The 18,331-nt window shown below is 38.3% G+C and overlaps 1 protein-coding gene across 2 annotated transcripts in view; it reads right to left on the bottom strand.

Annotated features, from left to right (window-relative positions):
* SHQ1 (SHQ1, H/ACA ribonucleoprotein assembly factor) overlaps positions 1-17,843 on the bottom strand; it is a 123,887-nt gene extending 106,044 nt beyond the window's left edge. Inside the window, exons 1-5 of one of the 2 annotated variants that reach the window (XM_036267348.1) lie at positions 17,681-17,843; positions 16,123-16,187; positions 13,802-13,924; positions 12,954-13,105; positions 2,884-2,996 (exon numbers count right to left, since the gene is read on the bottom strand). In XM_036267348.1, coding sequence (XP_036123241.1) covers positions 2,884-2,996; positions 12,954-13,105; positions 13,802-13,924; positions 16,123-16,187; positions 17,681-17,823 — 596 coding nt within the window. In that variant the 5' untranslated portion in view covers positions 17,824-17,843. The remainder of the gene's footprint in view (positions 1-2,883; positions 2,997-12,953; positions 13,106-13,801; positions 13,925-16,122; positions 16,188-17,680) is intronic. The other variant, XM_036267349.1, reaches the window with a different exon arrangement.
* Between the last annotated feature and the right edge of the window lie 488 nt (positions 17,844-18,331).

Below are 18,331 nucleotides of genomic sequence, written 5' to 3'. Positions count from 1 at the left end.
TTAAATATAACATAAAGGTTAACAGAAGTAAAATCATAAAAAAAGACAAAAGCTACTGCAATTTAGAAATGAACTCGTGGCACAAAAAGGGATAATTTGTGACAACAAAACATAAAAGGACCATACAAAATATTATGAAAGGCTATAAATCACCAAATTCAATAACCTAGAAGAAATGGTCAAGTCTGTAGAAATATATAACCTTCTTAGACTAAATCATGAAGAACTGAAAAATCTATAAACATACCAATCAACAGTAAGAAAGGTCCTCAAAGACCTTCCATGAAGTAAAAGTCCAGGACTAGATGGCTTCACTAGTGAATTCTACTAAATATTTAAAGATTTAATACCTATAATAAATTTATTTAACCTGTTATATCTAAAATATTATTTCAAGAGATAATCGATATAAATATTGATGCAACATTTATATTTGTTTTACTAAATCCTTTAAATCAATGTGCATTTCCTCTCTCTAAAATCAATTTAAAAAATAATTATTCTCGGGTGAGGATAAAAAACAAAACAAAAAACAAATGAGATAACACCTCACACCTGTTAGAATGGCTGTGATCAATAAAACAATAAATAACAAATGTCAGTGAGGTTGTGCAGAAAAAGAAACTCATTCACTGCTGGTGGGAATGTAAATTGGTATAGCCACTATAGAAAACAGTATGGAGGCTTCTCAAAAAATTAAGAATTCAGTTAACATATGATCCAGCAACCTCTCTTCTGGGTATTTATCTGAAAAATTTGAAGACATTTATTCATAAAAATATACGTACCTCTGTGTTCACTGCAGCATTATTCAGTGGCCGAGACATGCAAACAACCTAAGTGTCCTTTGATGTATGACTGGATAAAAAAGATGTGGTACAAATATACAATGAAGTTTTAGACACAGGAAAGGATGAAATACTTCCACTTGTGACAACATAGATGCCAAGAGATGTAAGTCAAATGGAAAGTTCAAGAACCATATAATTTCCCTTATCTGTGGGATATAACACAGAAAGTAACCAACAAACAAGACTTGTAGACACAGACAACAGTATGGTGGTTACCAGAGGGAAGGAAGGTGTGGGGAGGATGAAGAAGGTAAACGGGGTCAAATAGATGCTGATGGAAAAGGACTTGAATTTGGTTGGTAAATATACAGATGATGTACCACCGAATTGTACGCTTGAAACTTATATAATCTTATTAATAGAGGCCATGCCAATAAATTTAATTTAGAAAATGAGTAACACAATAGCCAAAGTCTTAACAGCTATCAGAAAAGTCACAAGGAGCCTTTAACTCATGATTCCCACTCTTCAACCTTGCCCATGACTAAATTTAAACCACTCCTGTAAGAGCACTCCCTTGAGAAATAGAAAGAACTTTCCATGCATACTGTTAACAAAAATGAGCTCCTGGATCAAGAAACACAGAAATTGAAGAAAAACAGGAGCTGCTTATAATATCACACTGTTCACTATATATTCTAATTTCTAATTCTCTCAGGCCACACAGTTATCCTTCCAGCTTTATAAGAGAAGAGATCGGAAGGTTCTCCTAATTAAGCTCCCTCCCATTTGAAATTTCATTCTTCTAAAGCTCATTCTGTTTTCATGCTTGCCTGAGAAAATTGCTGGCAATGAAATTTTTACGTTAAGTAGTCAGCAAAATCTTTTTAAATAGTGGACTTTTAAAGCCACAATTGGAGTGATAAAGGTAATTAGAAATGGCAATGTGAATAGATCTGCATCTCTCAGATGTTCTCCAAAATAGAACACACTCTGCTCTTCTCCAGTTTCCCTTAGGATGTTGAATTGCTCAACCATTTATCAGGACATATCACTCAATGCATTTGCATATCACAAGATCTATTTCTGCCATTCCAATTAGTTTCCCACTGGGTCATAGGAGATCCAATGTTAATCACAAGACCAAGAGCAGTTAAACTGAAATAGTAAAAATGAAAGAAAATACAAAACTATACATGTCTTTTTCAAGTCCTACCCAAGTCACTTAGTAGTGGTGTGACCTTGGGCAAGTTCCTTAACCTTTCTCCTACTGAAAACTGAAATAATCATATGAGAGCACTTGATAAGCTTAAAGCATTACAGAAATATAAAAATTATGTAAGATTATAGCTGAATATATGACAGTTTAGAAGTTGATGGCCAGAGCTTAGGAAGAATAATAATGGAGGTCTAAGTGAACCAGGAGAGCCACTCACAGAGGCCAGGGACACTGGCTTCCTTGAAAGAAGTGTTGCTGTCATAGCCTATGAGAAACGTCAGTCTCTCCTCCAGTGATTATTTACCTATCCATTAATTAGATAAATCCCTTGGGCAAATTTAAGCCTGACAGAGATGCAGTATCGCTAAAGACACAGTTAATGCAAGTGAGCAATAAAATAAAGCAAAACTTAAAATTAGACTTTATTTATATCCTACTACAAAAAGTAACTATTAATTTGAAACCGGATTACTGGTGCTAGTGAATGAAAGTGTTAGGAAAAGCCTGGACCAGCCAAGAAATGCAGTAAATGTATATTCAAATTCATCAAGACCATTCCCACAACAACAACAACAAAAAACACTTAAGAGAAGTGCAAATATGCTTGAATTCAGTACTCTATTTTTCAGCCCGGAGGAAAAAAAATTCAAAGAAGCATGTTAGAAGAGCTCTCTGCTGGAATCAGCGGCTAAGAAGCAACATTCCATAAATATCACAAAGGCTTTTACAGTGGTAGGTTAATGTAAAAGTCTTTGAGCTATCACCAATTTCCAGAATACAAAAAGCACATGCATAGCATAGTTAAAAAGATACTCAAAATTTAAAAATAAATGTCAAGTAAATTATTTAATTCTCAAAAAATTCAGTACTCACAGATAATGATCAGGATCAAATTTGGCCAGCTCAGCTGCCAGGCGTTTCTGCCTCCGTTCAGCTGCAGGAGTAAAATCTGGGTCCTTAATATCGATGACATCACTGAATTCATCCTAAAAACACCAAGAAAGAATAATTGCTACCTCCTATTTTAGCACTGACAAATATATTTTGCACAAAATGCCAAAACACAGGAAGAAATCTGATCAGTAAGCCATGATATTACCTGTGACATTTTGATTCAAATCCAGCAAATGTTTGTTAAACCTCTACTACTTGCCAGGAAAAAATTATCTCATTTAATCCTTACAACAAACTTTTAAAGATATATTAAGGCTACGAAAGTTTAACATAAAAAACAACAGAATAAAGTGCTGTACGTTAGCAGGAGCATTTAATTCTTCATTATTCCCCATTTACTCCTAGAGATTTGAAAGTTATTAAAAGCATGCTAAAATAAATTTCTAGACTCAAAATGGAGATATTCCTACCCCAGATGCCATTTAAGCCAACCATAACTTAGATTATAACTTTCATGTCCCTGTAAATGCTCTGCTTGACTAGAAATGCAGTATACTCATTCAGCCAGTCACTCCCCAAATGCCAGGCCAGCTCGGCACTGTATTTAGTTTCTTATTCCTTCCAGCCCCAAACAAGGTTGACTACGTGGCCCCCCGTCCATCAGATATTTTCTATTTTTCTCTTCCTTGTTATTTATTTTCTTCTACAAAAGCTCCTGCCTTTCACCCCATTTTGTAGTTCTCCAAATGAAGAATGGAAGCTTCCTGAAGTGTGAAAGTTATTTATATCACCGAATTGTCTTCTTTAATCATTTTTTAACAGACAGAATGAATTCAGTATCAATCATCTACACAAAGACTTTCCTTTTGTTTCTTCCTATGGTCTACCTCAGCTGGTTTCAAAGAACACTATATAAAACATACAAAACTGTACATTCTACTTTATGAGCAGATTTAAGACTCTTTAAGAAAAATTTTGATGTATATGACTTTCCATTTGAAAAGTTAAAAATCTAATCCTAAGTAATCAACTTTACTGTAACTATCTTTGCCTACATGTATATATATTTATATACAGCATGGTTTCTAAGGCAAATCATAAAGAATGCAGGTATATTAGAAAAACTGCCTAGGATGCCATACGATCTTTTTAAATTTAATTGGAATTATGAAGTAACAAAATCTATACCATATGAAATATTTTTGACACAAAATATTTCTAAAACTATACCTTTTTCCTTTCTTCAACCTTCCATTTCTACTATAAACTCCAAGTGAGAAGTATAGAAATTAGAAAAAGCTTAAAGAATATGAGCTGAAAAGAAATCATGGATAACAATTTGGTAGAAAGATGTGCAGCAAACTATTGAATCAGATTTTGTAAGTGAAGTGACAGGTTAGTGTCTAACAATCAGGCTTAAAATCTACTGCAGTGATACAAAATCCCTGCTATGGAATGTAAGATGTGCTGAAGTAGCCAGTAAGAAACTAGGGTATAGCCTTCCCCCAAAATCAAAATTTCTGCATAATAAAAAATTCTCTCTCACTCTTATTTAACATAGTACTGGAAGTCTTAGCCACAGCAATTAGACATGAAGAAAAAATGAAGGGGATCCAAATTGGAAAGAAGGAAGTAAAACTGTCATTATTTGCAGATGACAAGATATTGTACATAGAACACCCTAAAGACTCCATCAAAAATCTACTATACTTAATAAATGAATTTGGCAAAGTAGCAGAACACAAAATTAACATCAGAAATCAACGGCATTCTTATACACCAATGACGAAATCACAGAAAGAAAAACTGAAAAGACAATCCCATTTACCATTGGAGCAAAAAAATGAAGATACCTAGGAATAAACTTAACCAAAGAAGTAAAAGAGTTCTTCACAGAAACTCTGAAAAAAGAAATAGAGGAAGATATAAGAAAGTGGAAGCACATGCCTTGTTCATGAATGGGAAGAATTAACATCATTAAAATGCCCATACTACCCAAACCAATCAATGCAATTCCCATCAAAATACCAACGACATACTTCACAGAACTAGAATAAACACTCCAAAAGTTTATAGGGAACCAAAAATACCCCGAATAGCCACAGCAATCTTGAAAAAAAAAGAACAAAGTAGGAGGGATCACATTACCAGATTTCAGTTTATACTACAAAGCCACTGTAATCAAAACAGCCTGGTACTGGCAGAAGAACAGGCACATAGATCAATGGAACAGAATAGAGAACTCAGAAATTGACCCAAGACAATATGTTCAATTAATATTTGACAGAGGTGGCAAGAGCATACAGTGGAGTCAAGACAGTCTCTTCAATAAATGGTGTTGGGAAAACTGGACAGCTACTTGCAAAAAAATGAAGCTAGAACACCAACTTACACTATACATGAGAATAAACTCAAAATGGATAAAAGACTTAAATGTGACTCATGAATCCATAAAAATTCTAGAAGAAAATGTGGGCAACAAAATCTCAGACATCCTAACACAGCAGAATTTTCACTGATACAACACCTAAGGCAAGAGAAACAAAGGAAAAAATGAACACACGGGACTACATCAAACTCAAAAGCTTCTGCACAGCAAAGGTAACAACCATCAAAACGAAAAGTGATCCCACTATATGGGAGACCATAATCGCCAATGATGCATGAGATAAGGGGTTAATTTCCAAAAGTTATAGAGTGCTCATAAAACTCAACAAAAGACAAAGATCCCAATTAAAAAATGGGCAAAGGATCTAAAGAGACATCTCTCCAAAAAAGGACATACAAATGGCCAATAGATAGATGAAGAAATACTCAACATCACTAATCAGAGAGATGCAAATTAAAACAACAATGAGGTATCACCTCATACCTGTCAAAATGGCCGCCATCAACAAATCATCAAACAATAAGTGTTGGCGAGGGTGTGGAGAAGAGGGACTCTAGTACACTGCTGGTGGGAATACAGACTGGTGTAGCCACTGTGGACAACACTATGGTGTTACGTCAAAAAGTAAAAAATTGAACTGCCATTTGACCCAGTTATCCCACTTCTAGGAATATATCCTAAGAAACTGGAAACACCAATCAGAAAGAATATATGTACCCCTATGTTCATAGCAGCACTATTTACAACAGCTAAGATCTGGAAACAACCCAAGTAGATGAGTGGATTAAAAAACTGTGGTACATGTACACAATGGAATACTATGCAATTGTAAGAAAGAAAGATCTCTTATCCTTTGAGATGGCATGGAAGGACCTGGAGAGTATTATGCTAAGCGAAACAAGCCAAGCAGAGAAAGACAAATATCACATGATCTCACTTATTTCTGGAGTATAATGAACTAAACAAACTGTGAAACAAAATTAACCCAGTGACATAGAGGTGGGGTACAGACTGACAAGTCTCAGAGGAGGGGGATTGTAGGGAGAATAGATAAACCATAGAACTTACATGCATGTATGCATGACCAATGAACATAGACAAAAAGCTGGGGATGGGGTGGGGGGGAAGGGGAGGAGGGTGTCAATGGTGGGGGGGATGAGAAAGATCTGTAACAAAAGCAAATTAATAAAAAAATATTTTTAAAAAAATCTTGCTCAAATGAAAAAAAAAAATTTCTTTCATCTCTACCACAATCCATTTAGCTGAAATAGTATCAACATTTAACCTAAGCACATTCTAATATAATATAAGGGCCCAGACTTTTTTGGAAGTCACATCCAGAACATCTTAATACTTCTAAACAAACCTTCTGAGCAAAAACGAGATATCTGCCTGTCCCTAAACTTATAAAAATGTATAGTCTAAAAGCTCTTTTGCAATTTACTTTTTGGAAACTTAGAATGTATTTTCCTATAGAAATTTTTTTTATAAATAGCAATTAGACTCTCAAGACAACCCACAAATTTATTCAAGTCATAATAAACTTGAAACAGAGTACTCAAGACAAATTGTTTAATAAGCACTCAGCAATGTTTCCATGGGAAAATATTTCCAAAGTTCCAGTTTAATCACCAGAAACATCTCTTCCCCAGCAGTGGAACCTAGACTCTTCCTTTCTTCCCATCCCTCCTCGTATGCTGGAAATTAGCTCCATCAGCCACAGAGCAGCAGGGCACTGCTGTAGGTACTGGAGGAGATAAGTTACATTGTACTTGGAGGACTTACCTCAGCCAGATGAATACTATGAGCCACTTCCTGCCTTTGGACCCCAGCACCTGAGTCATCACTTTCTTTCCTTCTAGCCCAAAGGAGTTCCCTGCACACGTGCACGTACGTACACACACACACACGTACACACACACACATTTTGAAAGTAATCTGATGAAGTAGAAAAAGCATGACTTTGAAGTCAGACAAACCTGGATTTATTTATTTTTTAACTTAAGTATAATTGGTATACAATCTTATATTATTGGTTGTATAGTTTCAGATGTACAATACAGTGATTTGACATTTTTATACCTTACAATGTGATCATCCCACTTTTTCTAGTAATCATCTGTCACCGAGCAAATTTATCATGGTATTATTAAGTACATTCCCCTCACCTTTTCCATCTCTACACCCCTTCCCCTCTAGTAACCATTCTTTGGTCTCTGTTTATGAGTCAGACAGAGAATGACAAATATCATATGTGGAATCTAAAAAAACAATGCAAGCAAACAAAACAAAACAAAACAAAACAAGACAAACTTAAATTCAAAACCCAGCTCCATTCTAATTGTACAACTTCTCTGAACCTCTCAGCTTCCTTACTATAAAAATGAGCCTAGTGACCCTATGCTATAAGAAATTACCACAAACTTAGTGGCTTAACACAAAACACATTTTTTTCTCTGACAGCTCTGAAGATCAGAAGTCCAGTCTGGTTCTTTTCTGAAGGTTCCAGGGGAGAATCTGTTCTCTGCCTTTCCCATGTCAGAGGCAGACGGTGCTCACTGCTGGCTCATCACCCCATATCACAATGTCTTTCTTTCTGCAGCTTCCAGCATCACATGACCACCTCTTTGTTCACATTGACTCACTTCCCCTTAGAAGGACCATGTGATTAGATTGGGTCCACCTGGATAATCTCCCCATCTAAAGACTTTTAATTTAATTCTGCAAAGTCCCTTTTACCAGTAAGGTAAAGTATTCACATGTTGATGGGATTAGCATGTGGATCATTTTGTGGGGGGTTTGTGGGGGTCTGAGTGGTGTTATTCTGTCTACCACAGGCAACTATGAGGATTCAATGAAATCAATTGCAGGTCTTGATACATTCAATAATGCCAGGATGTCAGCCAGTAACCGGGAATGGCGGGCTGAGAGACAGAGAAAAGAAACTGGCATCATTGAATGTATCAAGAATATGCTCTGTTCAAACTCAAGAGAAATTGGAGCAAACGAAAAGCAGTTAGCCTGGGGCAGAGAAATCCAGGCATCAACCAACCAGAGGGAAGGAAGAAAAAGGGATGAGAAATGTTAACCTACAGCAAGACAAAGGTGATTTTAAAAAGCACTGCTATGGACACTGTTATTAAAAGTATTTAAAGGACATTGCCAAGAAAAGTTCATGTAGGATTTAAGTCAGGCTAGACTATCTAGAGAGAAAACAAAGAACTGTGTGCACATCTGGCCAGTGGATCTCCTGAAAATAATGGCTTCAGGTCCCTGGTATGGCTGAGAAGAGGAATGGCCCAGAGCCTCCAGGATTGTTGCTGCTGGCAGCTGCCACTGTCAGAGCCGCTGTGAAAAGCCCTGACCCTGGGCAGCCCAGGCAGTTTTCCAAAGGCGCCCTACTGGCTGGCTGCAAGTTCAGAAAGGAAAAGAAGGGGATATATGTGGGGGCAGAAAGGAGGAATGTTGAAAAAAATCTGTTTAGCAAAAATATTTTTATTTTCTTCTCATCAGTAAGTAGCAATGAAGATTATACTACCTCCCCACCCCATAAAGAGTTAAGTTTGTCACTTAATGGAAGATACCTTGTCGGAATTACGTATGTTTCACTTTCTTTGTTATATTAGATTTTTACAATGGCTACACATTACTTTTATCATCAGAGAAAATAAAGCCATTTTTCATTTAAGAGGGGGAAAAGAGACTAAAAATACTTTAGTAAAATATGAGTAGTTAACAAAACTTTAACAGATTTTTCTCACCAAAGGCAAAGCTAGAGAAACTCTAAACTTAAGAGAACACTATTTGAGAAAATGATGTTTCTTAAATGCATCATTTTAAATTAGAACAGATGCTCTTAACACTCTTATTTATGCAATAATTGTTTCTTTTAGTTACTTGAGTCACAAGGAAAGGGTCACAAGGTTCATCTTACATGATCACTCAGTTTTTAACCACATGGTATAAATGTCACAAATAGAGAGCATATGTAAATGCAAAGGAACTTTGCAAATAACACCAATTATATAAAATTTCTGTAGCACTATCGCATTAAATACTACCTGAATACCTCAAAGAAGGCAGCCTTTAATTCTTGACATCTTCATTCACATGATCTTCAAAAGTTCTGATATTTCCTCATTGTTATGAAGGACACCAAGTCTTCAAATTTAATTCATATAAGAAAACATGATACTCTCTAAAGATCAGAGAGTCTGTTGGTGCGTCCACAGGTATAATGTGCAGAAGTAACAGCAATGATGCCACGATGGAGCAGTAATGTGGAGCCGGTGGGCACACAGTCCCTGGCATAAGGACAGACTCAGGAGCTGCCAGCTACTGCTGTGCAGACACTGGAGTGCAAGTCTGTGACCCAAATCCCCTGGAGAAGGGCAAGCTTCTGGATTCAACTCTGAAGAGTTCACAAAAGTAATATGGTACTCATATATTATTCAAACCCTTCTAAGAAGTCTAGATCAGTACCCAATATTCAAATTCATTACTGTTTCTACAGCAAATTTTTTGAATATGAACACTAAGTGGGAGAAAAAGAAACTATTAATAGACTAACATCAGCCCTGGCTGGTGTGCCAAGTGGTTAGAACATCAGCCTGCACACCAAAGGGTGACAGGTTTGATTCCTAGTAAAGGGCTCGTACCTGGGTTGCACGTTCGATCCCTAGCCCCAGTCAGGGCATGTGCAAGAGGTGACCAATTGATGTGTCTCTCTCACATGAGTGTTTCTCTCTCTCTCTCCCTCTTTCTCTCCTCCTCCCTCCCTTCCTCTTACTCTAAGGAGAAAAAAAAAAATCAATGGAAAAAATATCCTTGGGTGAGGATTAACAACAACAACAAAATCTAACATCAGTTCAGATCAGGTTTTGCCACCAAGCTAAATATAAAACAACTTTGTTTCTGAATTTGTGTGATTCCAGCATTACACACGTGGAGTTATGTACCTGGATGACTAGTGGCATTACTATTTACATCGCCCCTTAGAGTTCAGTCACACGCACAGCTCCCCGCCTACACTGAGGAAAATATGCATTCAAACTGTGGAGAATAGCAATGTTCATTCCATGAAAATCTGAAGAACAGTTTAATGATTTCAGACAATCAAGCTAAATGCTCAGGAATAATAAACATCACATTCAATGGTTCATTTCTGTGGGAAAATAGAGGGAGGTAACCAGGAAGGGACACACAGAGGCTTCAACTATGCTAGTAATGTTTTCTTTTTTAATTTGGATGATAGGTACCTAGAGACTTGGTACATTAGTTAAGACATTCAGAAAGATATAAAGAATATTTCATAATAACTTTTCTCTTAAATCAACTTAAATTACTTATTTACACATTTGAATAGATGTGAGAACTTATGACTTAACAGGGGCTTGGCAATGCACACCCTCTCAGCATTCTGGCAGACAGCCTTTCAGTGGTCTTCCCTCAACAGCAGTAGCAATTAAGAAACCAGTTCCAGATCTCATCAATAACTGAAAAGGTAAAAAGGGTAAAAAGCTGTGTACATTTACACAATGGAACACTATGCAGCTGTAAGAAAGAAAAATATCTTACCCTTTGAGATGATATGGAGGGACCTGGACAGCATTTTTTGCTGAGCAGTCAGAGAAAGACAAGTACCACATGATCTCGCTTATTTATGGAACATCATGAACAAAATAAGCTGTCAATCAAAATAGACCCAGAGACATGGAAATAGGGAACAGACTGATAAACCTCAGAGGGATGGGGGTGGGAGAGATGGACAGAGATAAACCAAAGAACTTATATGCATATATGCACAACCAATGGACACAGGCATTAATTTGGGGAAAGCAGGAGGTGGGTGGGAGCAGGGAGGAGGGGGTCAATGGGGGGAATCTATAATACTTTCCACAATAAAAAATAATAGTTTAAAAAAAGAAAGAAAGACACCAGGTTCCCTGGACTCAAAAAACACTTTCAATCCAAATGTACAATCTGCACTTAGCCTGGGTGACTTTCACATTCATTCAATTAATAGTTTTAGACAGGCAAGTTCAAAACAGACTGACCACAAACTAGCTCTCAGCCAAACAACTGAGGTTCAGTCACTATATTTTCTGCTGTAGACAAAACCGACTCCATTCTTACTATCTACCTCAGAGGTGACCAGGCAATTTAATTAGGGAGAGAGAATACAGAGATGATAATTCAGCAGAAAAGGTTTTTGAAGGAAATATTTCATCAGCATTATTTGCTCCTAAGTAAATCCCAATTTTGTTCCCTTTAAGGAATCTTAAGAGCATTTTATATTTTTCATGGGCAGAGGTCTTTCTAGGTTCTTAAAGTTGTTTTCAAAGAGCTCACACAATGTAGCATCACCTTAAATTTTCTGGATGGCCTTCTAAAGAGGTGAACAAAGTTACCTCTGTTTTACAAAGAAGAGATGAAATTTCCTTGCAGTCAAGTAATTGGCCTGACATCCCAAATCTAAACAGAGGTAGAAGTGGAACTATAGCATAGGTCACTTACCTTTCCTTGGTAGACTCAAACATGTCTTACTATAATAAACCACATCCTAAAAAGGTTTAACATCCTCTACCCACACAGTAATGAAATTAAACACACACACACACACACACACACACAAACTGTTCATTTCTGTTTCTTTATTTCATTTTTATAAAGTTAAGACCTGGCCCTTGCTGGTTTGGCTCAGCAGATAAGAGCGTCGACCCCAGGACCAAAGAGTCACAGGTTTGATTCCAGTCAAGGGCACATAGCTCAGTTGCAGTTCCATCCCCAGCCCTGGTCAGGGTCCTGCGGGAGGCAACCAATCAATGTGTCTCTCTCACACTGATGTCTCTCACCCCTCCCCCCCCTTTCTGTCTCTCCCCTCCCTTCCTCCCTCTCACTCTATCTGAAAATCAATGGAAAAATATCCTTGGGTGAGGATTAAAAAAAAATTAAAAGAAAATTTAAGACCCCAAGTTAATGGTTCACTGACACTTCCATCACACAGCATTCTAGGAATACATTTTCTATACAACAACAGAACCAAGTAATCCAATCTCTTCCCTCCAGTTCATTCATTTCAATCTCCCTAGAAAGCTTAGAATGAAGTAGAATTTCTGAATTATTTGAGGAAGAGAAAGTGATGTCATTCCTTTTTAGCCTAACTGACATACAATCAGGTTTTAAGAAGAGATCACATTCAATCCCCATCAAAAGTAGAGACCAACGTTCCTACTGTGCTCCAAAAACTAAATAATTTGATCAAACAACACAAACTCTCACCAGGACCACCTATAAAACAGAAGAGACATCAGACCATAAATACATGCTTTTCATAGAAAACACAAAGCTTCCCAGGAAGCATGAGGAGAGGAGATTCCATTTTGTATCTTAAAACCCTAATGTCTAGAACACTGAATGAAGTGGAGAAAAGAGAAACAAGAGGGCACCTTCCTGTGGACAGAGCACAGACTGGGCAGAGCCGCCAGTGTGATGACAATGAGTGAACACCTGTATCGTGTATGCACAAGAAGCTGTGTTTTGTGCTCTAAACAGGTCACCTCCTGTAATGTTCACAAACTCCCAGTGCAAGCAGCACCGAGATTACAATATCCACGTGGTAAAACCCCAGATACCCAGGTCTTTTAGGAAGACCGCGCACCTGTAATCGCTGAAATACTCCTGATCGTAGGCCTCCAAATCCGTAGTGGCCTTGCAGGTTCAGAGCACTTTCTGATACCTCTTCATAAGGGGACTGCTCAATTTCCCAATCAAACTCTTCATCATCATCTTCTACTCCTTCCTCAGAAGCACCTAAATGTGTTAAATATTAATTTTTTAAAATACTGGATTTCCAGTATAACTTGGGGAAGAAAATGGGAGGAAAAATGATTGCCTATGTTGCACCAAAAGACAGTAAAAGAATATGCATACTTAGATAGCCAAAAAAAAAAAGTAGATGCAACCCACGGTCCATCAATGATAGAAGGTATAAATAATAAATGCAATGAAAGCAAACATACCTCAGCCATATATGCATAAATCTCACAAAAATGTTAAGTGAAAGAAGCCAGACAAAGAAACATGCTGTGTAAAATATATACACAATTTGAAAACAGGCAAAACTGAAGACAGCGGACGCTTTGGAGAGAAGGCACAGGTAAGACTCCAAGGTGCTGAAAACGCCATTTCTTGACGTAGGTGGTGTTCACTTCATGCAGCTCATTGAATTGTATTCTTGTGATCTCAGCGAAAGGGGTCAGTACTTTGCTAAAGACAGAGATGGTATTTCAATTGGTCCAAAGTATGACTGACTTACTAGTTCAATGTAGTTTTTTATGTCTTTAAATTATATGTTACCAAATGAGCTATTTTCACATAACCTCCTTATCTTGTCACCTGAAGTATGTTCTCCAATCTTCTTTCTGCTATACCTCTTCTCCCCTGGAAACGCACAGCATTCTAAATATTCTGCTTTTCTTTATTTTCTTCCAACTGCAATAAACATACCTATTTCCTCCACAAGTGGTTTTGCAGTCCTGGATTTTCTTGGTGCCAGAAGCGCAGTTAACATGTTCAGCCCCTCAAAATGCTGGCCAGGAGTTTCTTTGGGCAATTGAATGGTAAAAATTCCTTAAAGATAAATTTGTTTTATGCTTAGCAAGATTAAAATAATCAAAGACTTCACAAATATGCCCATGTAATATATATCTAGTTATAAAACTATACCCACGTAATATATACCTAGTTAAATTATAATTCTATTTTATAGAACTCCAAAATTATGCCCTTTCACAAATTTAATGAATAAAAATCAAAATAGAAAAAGGCTCCAACAGGGTTCTTCAGAACTACTGATTCAGCTGTCACCACTGTTAAGAAATTCATCTGTTAAAGCAGAATGCTTTAGTTTCATGCAGTATCACCTTAACAAACTATTGATAATATTAAAAGTCCAAGTCAAAACTTCCAAAACGCAATGACCTAAGATGTAATAGCTTAGCATTAACCAGTAGCTTTTAAAATTTATTTCTGGACTAAGGAGGCAAAAAAATAATCAGGATACATTATCCTATAGAGAATAGCACTAATTTCAAAAATACACAAAAAGTGCATGGCCAGTGTGGCTCAGTGGCTGAGCACTGACCCATGCACCAAGAGGTCACCAGTTGGATTTCTGGCTAGGGCATATGCCCAGGTGGTGGGCCTGATCCCCAGTGGAGAGCATGCAGGAGGCGGCCAATCGATATTCTCTCTCATCAATGTTTCTATTTCTCTCTCCCTTCCTTTCTCTCTAAAATCCATAAAGAAAAAAACATTTAAAAAAATATACACAAAAAGCAGTTATGGCTTACTGAAGTTCTTTACTATCTCAAGAGCTACATACCTAAAGTCTATCAAAGGCAAACACAAATTCTACCTATGTATTTCTTTCTTTCCTTGACGGGTTTATCAACTTCATCTAGGCTCCCCTATGAACTCATTACATTAATTACTACTTTTATATTTTAAAACATTTTACTTCTTTCAATGTACTGAACATTATCCTAATATATTAAATACAACTTAACCCAAAATATTTCCACATATAGTAACCTTCCTAAACTCTTGTGTACTTTTAAAATGTAATAACAATTTATCTGCAATTAAAAGCAGATTTACAACCTAGGAAGGCAGTTTCTTTCTTTCTTTTTTTTTTGAAATAATTATAGCTTTCATTTTACAGAATATATACATATTTTCAAACACATTTTACAGTAACATCAAAAAAATCGACAATTTTATAACTTTATCAAAATTAAATCAAAGCACATATTTGTCTTTGAAGTGAGCCATTTCCAAGTTATACCTTATTTATTTATTTTTAATTAATTAATTGTTACAGATGTTTCTCCTTTCCCCCCCACTGATTCCTCCCTTCCCCTCCCTCCCCGCCCTGTCCCCAGCTTTGTTGTCCATGTCCACTGTTCATGCATACATGCATACAAGTTCTGTGGTTTATCTCCCCCCCCCTCTTCTGGGGATTGTCAGTCTGTACCCCACTTCCACGTCTCTGGGACTACCCCATTCCTCAGACTGTTATGTTCATTATATTCCACAAATAAGTGAGGTCATGTGATATCTGTCTTTCTCTGTTTGGCTTGTTTTGCTTAGGATAATACTTTCCAGGTCCCTCCATGTCGTCTCAAAGGATAAGAAATCTTTCTTTCTTACAGCTCATAGTACTCCATTGTGTATATGTACCACAGCTTTTTTATCTATTCGTCTACTGATGGACATTTGGGCTGTTTCTAGATCTTAGCTATTGTAAATAGTGCTGCTACGAACATGGGAGTACATACATTCTAGGAAAGCAGTTTCATTATACTTCATTATCATATTAATTACATTGCACTCCTAGTTAGAACTCTGTCATTTAATATTTTCATGCTCATATCAAGGTCAATAAATAAGTTTAAAATTGTACAAGAAAGATTTGATTCACATCTAAAATCATCTGTATTTTCTACTGCCTCACACATTCTAACTTTTACTTTTAAACACTTAATAAATATAGGGGTAATAGGAAATAAAAACTACTAGAAAATAGAACCAGAGTATTTAACTTTACTGTGAAGTGCTTTAAAAGACTGAAGAAACTGTCATTGTTAAGAAATCCATGAATAACAGCATCACTGGTCACTGAAAAACTTTAGCAATAGGAACAGACTGTACTTGCAATACACGTAAAAGAGTAAAAGGTACTCATAGTATCTTGAAAGATTTTTACATAGTTACTCCAACATGAAAAATCCAAAGAACAAAACTAACAAAATTTCCAGAGTAAATACCTTTATCTGCATCATAGGACCCTTGCTCACTTCCATTCTCTACAATTCTTCCAGGAAGGGTTAACCTGCAGATTTAATGTAAGGTCTCATGAAGTCTTTACATTACAAAATGTAAGTGGCCATTAATGACAGTATACATCAAAATCTATCAACTTTTAAAGCTATCTATTTTAAAAAGAAATCCCTTAGCATTTTACAAACTATATAAGTTAGATTTCTTTCCTAGCTAAGAAAAAAGAAACCAGAGATGACTCATCTCTGTCTGAATACCTGCGAGTTACCAATAAAATACTTAAAAAGAAAAGCCACAATAAATATTAGTTATCACATCAATACTGTTACAGTACTGCCACCATTAATGAATGAATTAGTTATATACCTGGTGTGTGACACAGCAGGGGCTCAATAAAAGTATTGGCTTCCAATAAAGGAGGGGAGGACAATAAAGAAACAACAAAGCCAATTGTTTGTATTGGACAAATTACTACCAAAAAAAAAAAAAAAGCAGAAAGCAAGTGTTTTTCTCAAATCTGATAATTACTATATGGGGATTTCTCCTTCTTTCATACTAAAGGACATGAACTGATTTCCCTGTTTCCAGTTTTACTCTGGTTCAGTAAGTCATCCATTGAGGTCCCAAATGAATTTTTCTAATACAGAGGTCTGATTGTCACTTTTCTATTTGAAAAAGTTTCTGTGACTGCCTAACATTGACTAGATAATTTAAACCCATCAGTAAGGCTATCAAGCCAGCACCATTCCACTCCAAACTTAAAATCTGAGCCTTGCCCTGTCCAGAGTGGCTCAGTTGGTTGATCACTGTCCTGTGCACCAAAAGGTTGCCAGTTAGATTCCCAATTAGGGCACATACCCAGCTTGCAGGTTACCCTATTTGGGGTGTGCATGGGAAGTAACAAATAGATGTTTCTGTCTCTCCCCCTCTTCCTTCCTCTCTCTCTAAAATCAGTAAAAACATACTTAAAAAAAAAATCCGAGCCTTCTTTTCTCTCACACGCCCTCTTCCTTGCTTCCTACTCTAACAATAATAATACAAAACACTTGGCAGACCCCATAGGGCCCAGGGCTTCACAACTTAGTTACCATTGATCCCAACGTTTCTAGGAGCTACAGTGCATTTTCTAAACCAAGATCCCTCCTAAACCCAATATAAGGAGTCAGTGTATGGATAAATTAGTTATAACTGTTACAAATACTAACTTTACTATCAGAATCTGAATTGTATCCCAGCTCTGCCATTTACCAGCTCTGTAACTTTCCTTACAGTTAATTAAAAACCACCAAATCTATCCCAGGGTTACTATGAGAAGGAAGGACTGAGAGGGGGCCGGGGAGGGGGCTGAGGGAGGGGTCCGGAGGAGGGGCCGGGAAGGGGGAGGGGCGGGGGGGAGAAGGAGGGGTGCGGCGGGACGGAAGATGCTGCGGCGGCTGGCCCGGGCCGCCCCCCCACCTCCCCGGCAGGCAGTCACAGATCGCTGATTGGTGAGAGCGAGTGAGGGGCAGACAGAGGAGTGAGGGGTCCCCGCAGGGCGGCACTCACCTCAGGAAATACGGCTTAGCGTAGAACTTGAAGTCCACCCCCTGGAAGTAGACGTCGAACTCGGAGACCCGAGCGTGGGGCACGCGGATAGCGATCGTCAGGAAGTCGGGGTCCTGGCTGAGGTCGAACGAGGGGGTCAGCATCGCCGCGCCGGCCGGGCTCTCCCGTCCCCGCCGCGGTTCCTCCACGCGGACGATCCACGAAATCCGCACGCGCGAGCCCTCGCTCGGTTAGCCAGGGCGCTTCCGGCTCGAGACGGAAGTGGACTGCGTGGGAGAGGAAGTCCCGCCCACCCCATCTCCATGGGGACGGGACGCGGTGGGCGGAGCGCGGAGGGAGCGCTAGGAGCGGCTTCGCCTCCAGGGCATCGCTGGGAGGGACCCGCCCGGGGCCGCCCCCTGCGCACCAGGCTCCCTCCAGGCTCTAGAGATGGTGTTAAGGGCGTCGCCTCTCCGTGGGCAGGCTGCGTTTGAATCCCTCTCGGCCACCTCCCGCTGTGAGACCGTAGGCAAGGCGCGAACCCTCTCTGCTGCGGACAGCTCCTGTAAAATGAGGCCCACGCTAGGACGGCCCGTGGAGATCCTGAGAGGGTGCCAGCAACTTGTGTGAAGCTGCGACCACGCACCTGGCAGGTGGGCGATGCGGCCGCCG

Source organism: Molossus molossus, unplaced genomic scaffold (assembly GCF_014108415.1).
Source record: "Molossus molossus isolate mMolMol1 unplaced genomic scaffold, mMolMol1.p scaffold_m16_p_18, whole genome shotgun sequence".
NCBI classification, from domain to species: Eukaryota; Metazoa; Chordata; class Mammalia; order Chiroptera; family Molossidae; genus Molossus; species Molossus molossus.
This window is presented reverse-complemented; position numbering and strand designations above follow the sequence as displayed.